Source organism: Sinohyriopsis cumingii, chromosome 4 (assembly GCF_028554795.1).
Source record: "Sinohyriopsis cumingii isolate HCF-2022 chromosome 4, ASM2855479v2, whole genome shotgun sequence".
Lineage (NCBI taxonomy): Eukaryota > Metazoa > Mollusca > Bivalvia > Unionida > Unionidae > Sinohyriopsis > Sinohyriopsis cumingii.
Genome location: NC_142964.1, coordinates 4959913 through 4975809, shown reverse-complemented (window position 1 = coordinate 4975809; position 15897 = coordinate 4959913). Strand labels below are relative to the sequence as shown.

The following is a 15897-nucleotide window of genomic DNA, read 5'->3' as shown; positions in this document are numbered from 1 at the left end:
CATGTCATTTAGATTCACAGCAAAGTAGAAGTGAAACATTTATTCAAGTTGAAATAAACATCCATTGTTGTACCCAATTTTAAACATGTGTTAATTGTCATTATATTAGACATTATATATTAGATTGTGTTTTCCTCAACTGTCTCCATGTTTTTGACCTGTGACTCAGACTTTTTACATGGCTGGGTCATGTGTGTCCAGATTTGGAATTTGTAGATAAAACTTTTGTTGCATACAAAAATAAATACATTTACATCATTTTGACTTAAATATATACAGCTTATCCATCCATGCACTTGTACAGTAGCATCTTGTATTGTCGATATTTATATTTAACACCATGCATATATGCCACTATATCTGTTTGATGAGTGGTCAAGACTCGTGTACATACACTTTTAAAAGTTCTCAGTACCAATCTTAGCTCAAATTGATGAATTGCCAAACTCCATTTATCTAGCACCAGTTGTCATTCAGTCAGTTATTCTTTATTCAGTATTACATTGGATTGTTTACAAATCTGATTTGGATCATTTGTGAATCATTACATACACATGCATTTGTACAAACAAGCAGCATGGTTTGCAGGTCTGATATGATCGCAGTTTTGATATATAATGTGTACGAGTTATAGCTTCACTCTCATTAAATGTTTGTTTCATTATGATGAGGAAATTGATCCTCTAATAATTAAAATGCTAAACTTTTCACCCAAAAAGATTAGATTTTATAGATAGTGTTTTACTTATCTCCACTTTGCATATAGTGTTTGAGTTATCTCCACTTTGGCAATATACTTCACTTGTTTTTTTGTTTTTTATTTGCTCTAATGTGCCTTTGGAGACTCTTAAATCAATAATTTTTCATTTTCATATCTTTTCAGGTATTCCTACCTTGGCTTATGGATTAGGATCATGGATGTTGATAAAAATCGAAGAGGAAGTGAAAACATCTAAAGGAACAGTAAAAGTCTACTTCTTAAACAAGGAGGATAGAAATGCACAGTATTAGAAACATTTTTTGCATTGCGGAATACATTCCTTTATGAGATAACGAAATGCTGCACATTTTGAGGCATAAGATTTCTGATACAGTAATGCAGTTTGAATGTTGAAAACAAGTTTTACATTTATGTTATTTTAGAAGTGGAGTTAAAAAAGATACATGTATTTGTGTCTGAACTTAAAAAAACCTCAAATAGTTATTTTCATTTTTTTTTACATTGTATTGTGCAATTATTAGTCAAGGGAGAATACCTCAAATTTAATAAGTTGATAATCATATCTTGAGACGGCATTTGTCATCATTGTGTACAACCTTAATTGCATTTTAGATTTCATTGTAAAGTATTCAGATTTATTTAGTCATAATTTTGAAAGATGTGCCTTATTTTTATGGATTTGCTGCATATTTGTAAAGTTTCCTACTTTCTAAATTTTCTTGTATCTTAAGCTGCAGCATTTTTCATTATTGATTTTGAAATATTGATTTTTTTAATTGATTTTTTATATATTTGAAACAGTGAACACATTTTTTAGGAATAAATGTGAAATTTACTGGATATGAACAAAATGGCACCACAGAGTTATGAACTGACTGGAACATCAATGGTGGTTCTGTTCTTTTTCTTTGTAATAATGTTAATAGTTACAGTAAACACAATAATCAGTGCTTTAAAATGGCTTGCTGGTTTTTATAAAAAGACCAGTAATGAAGAATCAGATGATTTATCAGAGAGAAGAGACACCTGTGACACTGTGACTGGGAATGCAAACTTGAAAGCATCACAGGAACTAAATCACAGTGAAACTAAGCCTGTGCAATCAGAGAGCAAGAAAAGGAAATGAAATACAGCTTATAATATTGGATTTTGTGCAATTTTTTTATTGTCTCACCTGTTTAATCATAGTGAGGTACAGTAGTTATTTGTATTAAAGTATTTGAAAGTCACATATCTTCAGTGTCCTTTGCTGCATTCAAGTAAAACTCTTTAATAATATCTCTTTGTGTTAAAGGTTATGCTGTGATATGCTAGGAGTTCATGTCTTGCCTGTCACGGCTTCTTAATCATCATGTTTAACACTTTAATATTTGGTGTTAAAGTGTTTTGAAAAGTCATATCTCTTCTATGTTGGTGGTTGCATTCATCTGAAACTTTGATATATTACTTGGGTCTAACATTTACACACTGATATTTCTTGTCTTACCCATCTCATGGCTTCATCAGTCATCATTGCAAGTAATTTTAAAAGTTTTGTATTAAAGATTTCGAAAGTCTTGTATCTTTTACATTTGTTGTGCATTCATCTAAAACTTTGGTATATATTTAGAATCGTGTAAAGTTTATATACTGACTTGCAAAAACTTCCTCTCTTGCCTGTCTCGCATTCTTAAGCAGAAATCATGTTTCATCATTGCAAACAAGCTTAACATTTGTGGTAAACATTTTTGAAGTCACATATCTTCATCATCAGTAGCTGTATTCAACTCTAACTTTGGGATAGTAAGTTTATATGTGTGGCCTTGTCAGCTTGAGCATCATCATCAACAGTGTTTTAAGTTTTGTGTTCAAAGTTTGCGTCACATGTCTCAAGTATCATGTGCTGTATTCAACTGAAGATTTAGGATGATGTGACTGTAGGTGTAAAGATAAGAGACTGATATGCTTCACCTGCTTTAGTATCATGGCGTAGCAGTGTTAAAGTTTATGAAAGTCAGATACAGGAGTTGAACTTAGAATCATGCAGTTAAGTCACCAAATTTTGAAGTTCTTTGGAACACTTGTTTGTGTATTATGTCATTTGGTGGTACCCTCATCTTTTACTGAACTTGCATGCTAATTTATGTGCAGGCTATGCATTTATTTCATGTTCCTTATGGTTATTATAGACATTTTGTTCTAACTGTCCAGTTTGTCGCATACCTGTGCAGAGTTTGGAATAATTGTACCAGGTATGTTTTATATATATTATGGTGCTTTGTTTGCATTTGTAGAAGTAACTTGGATGGCAGACACAAGGTGTTTGTACAAAAAAGTACATCTGGTTTGTATGAAGCTCAATTAACCAAGTAAATATTTAACTTACGTGTTTTAAAGCCACAATGCAGCCGTAACATGCAAAAGGTCATATATACCAAATCATCTCAGTAATACTGAATATTGAAAGATATTGGTCCTAACCTTTGTTAACAGATAGTGTCAGTGTTTCATCACATTATGAGTGATGTAATTTCTCCCTCGAAATGAAAAACCTGGCCATTTTTCACATGAGTTAATCCAATACTGATCAGTGACAGCCTTATGTCAGCTGATTTCAGTTGAAAGATGGAACACAAGATTTGATGACATCACTGTTGTAGACACTTATGTTGGACATTTGATGTGATCTGTATGTGATACACGATACTCATTTTGTGTTTTGTATGATGCAGTACTTGGCCTAGCATTTATGAGTATTTTTTCTTTAAAGGCACAACGTACATTATTTTTTTACAATTCTGTGTTGTATCATGCTACCAAATAATGTGGAAATCCACAACAAATTGGTTTGTTCGTCAGTCCAAGTTCACCCTTCACAATTTTCCAGCACCCCAGCTAATCTATATTCACTCAAGCCTTATTTTTATAAAATAAACATTTTATTCCCAGGTCTGCTATTTTTAAATAATGGGCCTGCCTCTCTTCATTCTCTCTCAAATCAGTTTGTGTGCCACACACAAATGATGTTATTAGATTAGTCACTAACAGAATTGATCAAATGTATCTTGTCACTACTATTTGAGCACATCCATAAAAGAATGGAATTACGAGCAACTTTGGTGACTAAATTAAGAGGTGGTACCTTTTGAATTTAAACTGAATTTTTGAACGTTGTTTAAACCTAACATTTTGATTATTTCAAGAACATTTTATATCAGATGTCTTTTTTAACAAATGGTTTCCTTTCTTACAAACTTTAGTGAGATTGGAATAATTGTGAAATTTATGAAAAACTGAGGCATTTTGACTTTAAGATTTAAAATTGGTGCTTATTTGAGTTTTACTCAAGAGAAAATATGAGGCTATAAGAATAAGGATTTGTTGATTTTCCATCCGTAGAATAATTGTAATTAAGATAAAGTTGTTAGGTTTTAAATTTGAGGAAGAAATTTTGAGATACTTAGATCTTCTGACCTCACAACCACATGCAGTCAAACCTGCCCTAACAGCCATCTTTTTTTTGCTGTCACATGGTCTTCATGAACATTCCAATTTCACCCTTAGAATTTCCTGTGTTAAAATCGCATATTAAATGGTCACCTGGTTCTCCCAGTCAGCAGCAAGGTGTTTCCTAACCAAACAGTGGTTTCTTACAGCTGTAAGATGGTTGTGGGGTCAACGATCCAGGAGCCACCTCCCTTCGTTGCTACCAAGTCGGGTTTGAGGAGTGCACCGTTGACATGATAGTGAAGTTCTTCATAGACTACAAATCCCTTGCCCCTCAACTTCGTTGTTATGAGTTCCGCAACTTTGTCATGTCTTCGGATGTGTAGTTGTAATGTCCATAGGCATATACACATTACATGACAGACGGTCTCACCAGGTGCTTTGCAGTGGCAGCAATTGATGTCTGACATTTGCCTGCGAATGCCCCTGTTCGCATTTATTCAAGTCAGAAAGGTATATGTCCGTATCCTAATTGCATCGGAATACTCTCGTTCCATTAGGATACCAGGCCGGTTCAACCATCTATTTGGTGCCGGTACCTTTTTCACATTGCCAATTGCCTTGTAATCTTTTACTCCACTGCCTTGCGTTAGTTGGCTTGACCATCGATTATGCTCCTCAGTACACCATCTTGGTACAGTGAGACCGAAATCATGGTTGCATTTATTCATCAACTCTTCCAGTCCCGCTGCGATCGTTATATCCTTAATGCTACTCTCTGAGATTAGGATCTTGCGCCAGCTTTTGGTCACCATCCTAGGGACGATTTCCTCCAGCTTCGGCAGATTCAGCCCACCGTCACAGGTCACTGTATAAAAGAAGTGGTTTGTTGTTGACTCTGGGAGGTGGAGCCATCTCGTAACCCACATTCTTACTACCAAGTCCAGCTTCCTCAGTGAGCCTCTGGCCGGGCTGCTCAGACTAAGCTCATATAGTAGTTTCGGGATTAGATTTTCTGACAGGACCTTTATCTTTTGTCTAGGCTTCAAGGCTGCCTTAGAGACTTTCTTACACCAGTCTTCCAATGTTGCTACTGGTGTGGATTTCTGAAGCCCTGTCCACGGGTCAATTCTACCGCCTAGATATATTGTGCTTTTCCCTGGTTCTATCCATGGGATAGGTATACCATCACTCTTAAATCTCTCTACTGTGTTTATGGTGTATGTCTTTTTCCCTCTTGGACTAATAGAGAATGCACAAGACTTTTTGGCGTTTATTTTGAGACCCGTGTCTTTACTGAAATTCGTGAACAGGTCCAGATTTTTCTGTTGCTCTTTAGGGCCTTTGTTTAACAGAGATGAGTCATCAGCATAGGCCATCGAGCCTATGTTGACTCCTCCTGTGTAGGTAAAGCCGTTTTGTTGTTCTTCAGTTAGACATATAATTGGGTCCGAGGCAATGTTAAATAGGAGGGGCGATAACGGATCTCCCTGCTTCACTCCTCTAGTGATGAGAATTTCAGAGCTGTTTTTCCCATTCACTTTAAATGATGTGGTGCAGTCGGAGTACAGATCTGTGATAAGTGAAACCCAATGAGGGTTAACTGCATGTCTTCTCAGACCTGCCTCCAGATGCCGATGGGAGATCGTATCAAAGGCTTTTGCCAGATCCAACATAACGACACAAAGACTCTTTCCATGGCCCTTAGCCTGTGTAATTGCTTGCTCCAGGAGGTAAATATTTTCATGATACCCAGATGCTGGAATAAATCCTCTTTGCCGTGGTTCAGTACTATTGCCCCTGATAGTCTTTTTGCTAATATGGCCGTGTATAGTCTAAGGATGGCACTGGAAATCATTAGAGGTTGCCAGTTGTTGATATCTTCTAATCCATCTGTAGTGTTTGGTAGTAATATGCTACGTGAGGAATTGGACTGTTAAGGGACATGTCCCGAGATTAGCCAAATATTAAAGAGATTTGTCAGCACCTCAAGATGTTCTGGCTGAGAGACAATATCTCCCATTGTAATCCTGTCTGGCCCAGAGGCCGATTTAAGGTCACGACCTTTTATATTCTCTTTCACCTCATCGTAACATATTTGAATGCTTAATGATGCCGTGTCAGCAGACTTTTTTGGCAGTGGATATGTCTTTAGGTCAACAACCTGGCTATGGCCACCAAACCGTTCTCGGTACACGCTTTCTACAGTGTCTATCTGAATAACGCATTCTGTAGTTTCTGCCCCCGAGATAATTTCTTTGACCAACCTCCTCTTATTTCCAGTAAACATCATCTGTGTTTGCCTGTATAGATTTGCTTTTCTTTTCGCCCTCTTTCCCTTCCTTTCAACATACCTTTGTCGGATCGGTTTCTTTCGTACCTGCCTCGTGCTTGCAGGAGTGTCTTTTGGTTTCCATTTCTCGATTACTTTCCCATACAGTGTGTCACACTGTTCATAGTTTTGACTGCCTTCTGCAATGTCTTAATATGGATGCACTCTCTTGCACCAGAGAGCTGTCAGCTGGCATATCAAGTATGCATGACGATGTTCCTTTGCCCCATGGGATTGGTGAATTGCCAAGAATTAATGCCGTGTTTATACCAGCTTGATCTACTCTAATATCGCCGGTATTGATTTCCACATTTCCTGCATTGCCCTGTTCACTTGGTGGGATGTGTTCCTCCACTACATCTTGGTTTGGCTTTTCCCATTTAAGACCCAATTTTCTCCTGCGATACTTAATCTGCTCGGCTGTATACCCGGGCATCCTTTCTCCAATACATCCTACGATACATTGGATACCAGCCCGGTTTGCTTCTTCATTCAGCAATGTTATTCTCTCTATGTCAGCCTCCGGCCATGGCTTATCCCTCCGCGGACAACCCTTTTTCAGCCTTGCTTCCCTTTTCTGCATTTTCTCCTGTGTGCCCTGAGACACGTTTTTCATTTGTGGTGGCCGGATGTGCATGGTGAATATGTTGCCCTAAGCTGACTGATGTGGTGCAAGAGAATGCACACTCCCTACAGGAGTATGGATTCTCTGCCCTGACTGGTCTTGTGCCAGGACATTTTGGTGTGTGGCATGCTGCCCCGTGTACTTTTTCGAATGTCCTGTTACATGCCCGACACTTAAATATGACCGTCAGTGTATCATGTTTTCCTGTGCAGTGCTTTTTCAGTTTCTGAAGACTAGTGAAGGCATAACCTGCACATAATGTACAATCAAAAGTGGGGACAAGGAATTGGATAACCATCATCCTATCCACTTGTCCCCCGGTTGCCTGTCCCCCGCTGTCCACTGGAGCGTCCTCTATGCCCAGATTCTCCCTCCCTTCCACGATGGTTGCTTCAGAGATTTGGCTACCCACAGCCGGCGTTGCATGTGGGTAGGTGGTCGTTATGATAGTATTGGCATCACCACTTTCCATATTTAGTTCATTTTGGTTTTCTTCCATATTTGGTTTATTTATTTTTTCCTGCATACCTTAGCGTGTATTCATACTCATTGTCCATTTTCCATTATCCAGCGGAATGCCTACACTCAGTTAATCACAGTGGGGGGATGGGTACCCGGTAGCCATTTCTTGAGAGAGAAGAGGCTAAACTTGTCTGACGCATTCTCTCTCCATAGTAATATGATGTGATGCAGCCCCATATCCCTGCCGATATGGTTAAAGCTCTTAAAACCTCACCTCTATCAGACCAGCCCCCTCCCAGGCCATGCAATTCTACGTTCTCATGTTCGTCAGTGCTCTCCCGACCGATGGCGCTAGGAATGACAGTCGGTCTGACATCAGCGCATAGTTAAGAGAGTCATAGTTACTCTCACTTGAACATATTGACCATCGTGTAAATTGAAGTGTAGACATATGCTGCTTATATTCACAATATTTCAGTTCAGCCTCTCATTTAACTGGTAATTGGCTAAACTCCGTTGTTATTTTAAGAGTTTTAAGAAAACCACAGTAATGCTTAGAAATTCATTATTGGGTAAAGTACATGTGTAAATTTGTAATTTTAAGACACCCCCCAGTGCAACTGTTAATTTTGTAATCCCGCCAATGTTAGTTCAAGAGTTTTAAGAAGACCAGAGTAATGCTTAGAAATTCATTGTTGGGTTAAGTCCATGTGTTGAGTTGTCATTGTTATGCCCCCCCCCCATGTAACTGGTAATTGGGTCATCTCTCTAATGTTAGTTATGTTGGGGTATGTTCTTGTGATAAGCTGTCATTCTTAAGCCCCACCCCCCATTTTGGTTGCATGTGTGCTCACTGATGACTGTACTACATGTATTAATTAGAAAAGATTAATAAAGAACTATTTTTTTTTATCTTGAATGTGTTTTAGTTGTCAGATTGTACATTGTCAGTGTTTACTGCATAATGATAGTTTCTAAGTCGATGTTAACCCATTCCTCTTTGTTTATAATGAGTAAACAATCCTACTGAAGCCTTGCACAACTTCCAAATAAATTGTGATCTGAGTCAAAATTTACATACCAAATCTTTATCCGTCCATGTTTAAGATTAAAATGTTAAACAGCCATTTAAGCATTAGGTTACTCTAATCCAAGATTAATGGACCAACACTAATCACTATTTCTTTTAAGATATTCTATTGGTTCAGATTTTTTAAAGGAAGGCTATACCAAATTCTGCAAGAACATAGCATGAAAACTAGTGTATATTTGATACTAAATACATGAAGGAAAAAGTGTTTCAAAGTAAAAGGTATCGCATTTCCATGAACCAAGGTACCATGTCATGGTTGAGTTGATATATTCTTTATTTGACTCCGGTCTGTTACTTATGAGACAGTCGACTCCAGATGTAGTATACAAGCAACAGAGTTGGCAGCCTCCTTAGCATATTTATAGCATTGGTGTACTACATAACAAAGAGACTGAGGGAAACTTGGAACAAATGAGTGAATGAAACCCATTTCCAGCAGAATTTTTGAATGATACATTTCTAAGGAAAATTATTTGTAAATAGAAAATTGTGCCATTTGCCTGAATAATTTTCCCCAAATCATTAACCTTAAACAGCACTGAAAATTTTAAGGATATAGCCTGAAGATTTATTTAGGAATAAAAGTAATCAAAGTAATTGTTGCAGCAACTATTACAACTATGAGAATTATAACAACAATAATAATAACAATATTTGATGTACAATATTTGTTCAGAAACAAAGTTTGATAGTTGAACCTCTAAAGTCAGCTGTATTGAGAGGCCAGTGTGTCCTTTTCCCATGGATGACTGCTTAAGGCAGGTTTGACTGTAGTAACTTTGAGAGGCCAGTGTGTCCTTTTCCCATGGATGACTGCTTAAGGCAGGTTTGACTGTAGTAACTTTAAGAGGCCAGTGTGTCCTTTTCCCATGGATGACTGCTTAAGGCAGGTTTGACTGTAGTAACTTTGTCCATTTGTAGCTAATATGTATAGGGAGTAACAGCTGATGATCAGGTTTTAATTACTTGTTCATCAATTATGGTTGCCATTAATGTACAGTGTATTATCAACATAAATATATCTTTCCATGGAGCATTTGTTTATTTTAAATGTTTATGGACATGTTTTGTGAGGAGTTGTAACTATTTTGTCTAACCATAGAAATATGTGAATATTTAATTGATTATTTCTATGGATTATTATACATCTTGCTGTATAACCTTTTTGTTACCATACACTGATACTGGGTGATAGGTTGTGTATTCTTTGATACATATATACTACAGCTATTGTTGTAGAGGAAACATACTGTACATGTATTTCGAATTGTGTGGAAATGAGTTGTCAGTTCCACCAACAGCATCAGCAGAATGTTTTTTTTTCACAGTTCAGTTAGTACGTTATTTCATAATCATTTATAGGATTACAAAATATATATTTGGTTTTTGCATCAGACAGTACATTAAAATGCATAAAACTTAACTGAAAAGATTCAATGTTACTAAATCACAAACACTTGAAAGTACAAATACTCAGTAGAATACAGATCCAGTATCAACATAAATTGTGCTTGTTTCAGGAACAGGAGATGATTGACTTGATATTATTTAAGTCAGTTTCATTTGGGAATGTTACAAGTATTCATGAGTTGTTTTTTTTAAGGATGTTTTCTGTTGTCATAATTCATTGGTATTGTGCAGCTTGGCGGGACATAATTAGTTTATTGCAGCAACATAATCAAATCATTGTTACATCATTTATTAAAGCTCAATAAAGTAGTACTGTGAAGTACAGGAGATAATAGGGGTCACTTAGTAATAATTACATCATTTCGCTAATAAGTCGAGGAAGGTTTAGAAATAAATTTCAGCATATGAAAGGTATAAAATCATAAATGAAAACAATAAAGAGAAATTATGTGCACAAAATTTATTGATAATACATTTATGGCAAATCAGCTTTACTGTTCTTTTGAATCACATTTTATTTACAAATCTAAGTTTTATGACTTCAGAAGCTTCACTTTTGAACTTGTTTGCAAACTGATTGATGTTTATCTGCACATCCATCTGCCTGGCATCAACTTTGAGGTTAGGGTTTGCATTTAGGTCCTTTTCTCAAACACGTGAAGACTCATGTAAATTAATATTTAGATGTATGACTGGAGTACCACACACTTTGGTGAAACTAGGTCATTGTGATGTATTTTTCAGTCAAATTTGAGCTCAGTTTCTTTAGGTTTGGATTATGTTTATATCGTTTTCTCAGATGCTATTGCTTGTTGAGCCAGATAAATTGGTATTATTTGGTGTGACATGTGGGGTACTACAGACATCAGTGAAAATTAGGTCCTTATCACCTATATTTTGTCAATAAGTAATTTGTGCTAAACTTCGTGATCAACTCATTTTCTCCATCAGTTAAATTGGCATGTAATTGTGTCATGAGAACTGCCTGTCTTCAGGGAAATTAGGTCATGGTGACCTATATTTCATGGTTCATTGCTTTCTGTCTGGCATTAGGATCAGTTTCTCAGGTGAGGGTTTGCATCAAGATCATTTTCTCAGACAATTGCTTGTAAAGTCATGTAAGTTCCAATACATATGCATAATGAGGAGAAGAAAAACTTCAATAAAAAGAGGTTCACTGTGACCTATATTTCCTTCTGCATCAGCCTGCATTAGTTTCTCAGTCATTATCGTCTGAAGAGTCATGTAAGGCGAAATTAGGTGATTGTGATCTATATTTTACACTGCAGAAACCTGCCTCAGCCTTTGTGTTTAGCTTCAAAGACTATTGCCTACAGACTTGTGCAGTTTGGTCTGTATGTAGACACTTGATGAGAAGTTCTAGTCTTCTACAGTTTATGTCATTGTGACCCATATTGCACACTCCAGCAGACTGCAGTTACTATTATTCCAGAGTGACATTACTTGACATATAAACTCCATCATACAGTAATAAGTATTACACCAATTTGCCCTAAAAAGGCTTTGCAATCTGAGCTTACAATGATTGGCAGCTTTCTTGCTTTATTTTATAAAGGGTAAGGTAAGTGTAATGATGTTCAGATTTGAAAGATATGTAAATACTCCAAATACAATTAATTTAAAGATATAACACCGTATCATTTCCTATATGTTTCAATGTAATTATTCTTACCTTTGTAATCACATTTTGCAGAGCTTTGTGGAACCTTTTTCAGTCCCAGAAATGGGTAATTTTACTAGCAAACAAAAACAATGCTAATGGAATGTAGAATGAATGAAGACAAAATGAATGCATTTTAAGAAAATGGAACATATGCAGAATGCAGAAGGATGAATGATAAGACTAAAAAAAGGAAACAATGCATTTATAATAAATTTGGATGGTTTAAAGCCATTACACATGATATTCCAGAGTATGAGTCTCTACACTGACAATTTTTAACTGCTTGCAAGCTGTGACAGCATTCATTCAGATATAGTAACTGCTGTTGATTTAAGGTAATAGTTTTCTCCCTTTAACAGTCTTGAAAACAGAAAACCCAACATTGTTAAATTATTTGCCATTTCATTCAAAATGGAATGAGAAGAATGAATGGGAGCAATGAATAGTAGTGATCAGTGCAAAATCAGAATACAATTTTTGTGATTGTAAATTAAAAATATTGAGATCACAGCTGTAATCCAAGTATAAATGAAATGGAAATGGAACGCAAACATAATGAACTCTGAAATCATTTCATATGCTAATATAGTGTAAATGCAAACAAAATCTTGGTTTTTGGAAAGATTACACAATTTTAAAGTCCGCTTTTGTCATTCTTTATTTTTTAGTTTAATTAGTTTAAAAATATCCTTTTGAAAAATATAAAATTCTTTGACTTTTCACCAATACATTCATAACAATGATATCTGTCTCATGAATTTGCATATTACCTGATGGATTATGTATTTTTTTTGTATAATGATCTTATTAAGGTCTGATGATATTGAAATGTGATCAAAACAAAACAAAAATGATATTGAAATGTGATCAAAACAAAATGTCCACAAGAAATGCAAAGTCAAGACAAACTATACTACAATCAAATATGGCACAGAATTTATTCTTGTCTGGACTTTTTTTCATGGTAAAAATCAAGCAAAGGAGTCAAAATGCAACTAACAGCATGACATTTATATCATCTTTCATGTCCATATAAATCATATTTTGGTTAGAACGCTGATAAAATGTTTTAAATGTTCAGGAATAATATTCAGAACCACAATCCATTCTTTTAACTGGCTGTGAGCTAATTAATGATATGACCTTGTGTCTGTCGTGTATCATTCACCATCAATTACCATTTGCTATTTTCATCTTCTCAAGAAATACTGAACAGAATTTGACCATATTTGACAGAAATATGTTGGTATGAAGGCCTTGAAGTTCATATTTGTACAAATGATACTGTTTCCCCATCAGGTGTGGAAACATTACTGAGATGGAAACACTGAAGCTTTGAATGTCTTTTCAAAAGCCCTGTTACAGATTTAGATCAAATTTTACAGAAAATGATGCCAATTGGCTATTAAAAATATGGTCACCATTAGAACAGAAAAACTTTATGACTTTGTTTTCAAAAACTGTTGAACAGAATTTGATTATATTAAACAGTACCATTTCATGAATGATTCTGAAATTCTATAAATTTCTATCCACTGTCAAATTACTTTTTGCCACATATTATTACTAAACACAGTTTGTCCAGATTTGACTGAAAACATTGCACAGTCCTGGATGGTTGAGTGGTTTAAAGCACTCACATTTACCGATCTTTGTCGTCTCACTTCTGTCCATGTGGGTTCGATTCTTGGGCTCGGCCAATATGGGTATGATAGGTATGTGTGGCTTAATTTTCACACTGTTTGGCTCCAGCATTTGTAGTTATTACTTTGTTATGAACCCAATATCTTGGACCCTATTTCACCTTCACTTAGAACTTTGGTTTGTAGATGCATGTCAAGGAGAGTAACTTATCCAAACTGAAACCTGGCCATTGTGAACTAACTTTATTGCTGGAGTGGCACGTGTACATTAAGCTATTTGTTCTCTGCACCTTCAATATCTTTGACCATATTGCACCTACAGATATGACCATTGCTATGTTGAGTAAATCAACTTTTTACAAAAAAACACTAGGTCAGTGTGATCCTAACGTGGGTACGTGAGAAAGCCTGCTAGTAGCTTCTCGTGGGTCGGTGGTTCTTCCCGGGGTTTTCCAGGGTTCTTCCTCCACCAATTATACTGGCCACCATGTATAGCCTATCTTGTGCTGAAAAATGGCGATAAACCATACAACAACAACAGCAACAAAAAGGTCAGTGTGATCTAGTTTCAATGTTTGTATGACATGCATTTTCATCTATTCATTGATTACAACCTCAGTATTCTTGACCTAATTTCATCAGTCTTTTTTCTTCAGATGACCAGTGAAGCTCTTTAAATTTTCATAGGAAATAAATATGACTTGTGTATCAGAATGTCTGAATTGTTTATAGTGTTATTGGTTGAAAATTTTTAATTACTCTTTTGTCTTAAATCAAAATTTACAGTAAGTACTATCTCCACTTTGTTTTATAATGAACATATTAATTATATTTTATTGTATATATGATGCTCTAGACATTATTTTATTTTCAGTTATGACTTTTTATTTTGTATGCAGTAATATACATATTTATAGTGAATGTATGTTAGAATATGCAATATATAGTGAATTGTAAAGAATCATTATATATTGATAAATATATTTTTCAATGCATGCATTATGATAATCACTGATCATTATTGAAAACTTTAAATTAAATACAGGGATTTATTGATTTGTTTTTCATTTGGTGATCTTTTGTTGGAAAAGAAAGTAAAAATTCGCATCACCCCACCTATGTATCAAGTTTGCATTGACTAAATGATGTTAATCAAACATTTATGAGATCTATTTCTTAAGTAGCATTACACCTGAAATCTCTGGATTGATGAATTAAATTTTGGATGATTATATCTACGGTATATTAACTGGACAGCTAAGAGTGGTTATTTTTATAATGTCCTGTTGACAAGCTCATGTGGTGATTCTATGAGTGTATGAAATAAATATGGCTTGTTGCAAATGTTTGAAGGTTTTCTGAGGAACTGTTTATAAATAATTAATGATTATTTTATACCTGAAGCTTAATATGCCTCTCTTCATAATATGGCATAATCCACCTATCATTAAGATGTGCTCGTTTAGTTCACAGCTTTGCAACAGTGGAAACATTTTCATGAAACATTGCCCAGTTATATATCATGTCTAGATGTTGAGTCACATACCATTGCATGCCCTCTTCCTCAAGATCATAGTTTTGACAAAAAATGATGCATTCTGTGACTTGTATCCTTGTCTGGAATATAACTTTTGAACACTTAAAAAGCTTTTAATGAAACTGTCGTTAGTTATATATCGTGTATAGTTGACATGTCATATAGAATCATCATGCTTCTGCCTCAAGGTCAAAGCCATTGCATGGGGGTGGGGAAAGTGTTGCTTGTATTCTTTTTCTGGAGGAAACTTTTTAACAACTTTATTTTAATAAAACTTGAACCAGTTAATTTATGCATTCATGGTATGTTACCATAACCACAGCTCCAGCCTTGAGGTCATGATAATGACAAGGGAAAATGTTGTTATATGACTTGTATCCTTGTCTGAAGATAACTTTTGACAAATTTTAATGAAACTTAAATATTTAAATCGGCCAATAATATGTCAAGTATAGAGGGTGTGTTTCTTACTGTACCCATGCCCCCTGCCTTAAGGTCAAGGTCAATGTAAAGGAAAATCCATTTGACCCTCCTGCCACTTCACACACCTGTCCACTGTTGCTAAGAACCAACCAGTCTTATATCAGATATTATTGAAGGTAAGACCTAATTAGCTGAGACGTTTAGGTAACAGACTGTTTTATGTCAAATTTTATAGTAACTTTGCAAAAGATGTATTATGTCATATTTTTGAAATATAAAAAATAAATTTGTTATTTAAGAAAGAGGAATTGTAAGTCTTTTGTAGTATTGTCAGTTATGTGATTTTTATTTCCCTGTCTTCAGGATAACTTTTGAACCACTGATGGTATTTGATGAAATTTGAGTCAGTAATGTATCATATATAAAGGGTGTGTCACATAAAACATACCTGCTTCAAGGTTAAAGTTTATAGCAAGGAAGAAAGTAATTCTTGTACATTTGTCTGCAGAATGACTTTTAAACCACTGAAGATGTTTTAGTG

The 15897-nt window shown here is 35.4% G+C and overlaps 1 protein-coding gene across 1 annotated transcript in view; it reads left to right on the top strand.

The window, feature by feature from the left end:
* LOC149800563 (uncharacterized protein C15orf61-like) overlaps positions 1–15660 on the top strand; it is a 34235-nt gene extending 18575 nt beyond the window's left edge. Inside the window, exon 4 of the mRNA XM_089954508.1 lies at positions 884–15660. Within this exon, the coding sequence (XP_089810634.1) occupies positions 884–1011 (128 nt within the window). The 3' untranslated portion in view covers positions 1012–15660. The remainder of the gene's footprint in view (positions 1–883) is intronic.
* The last annotated feature ends 237 nt before the right edge of the window (positions 15661–15897 follow it).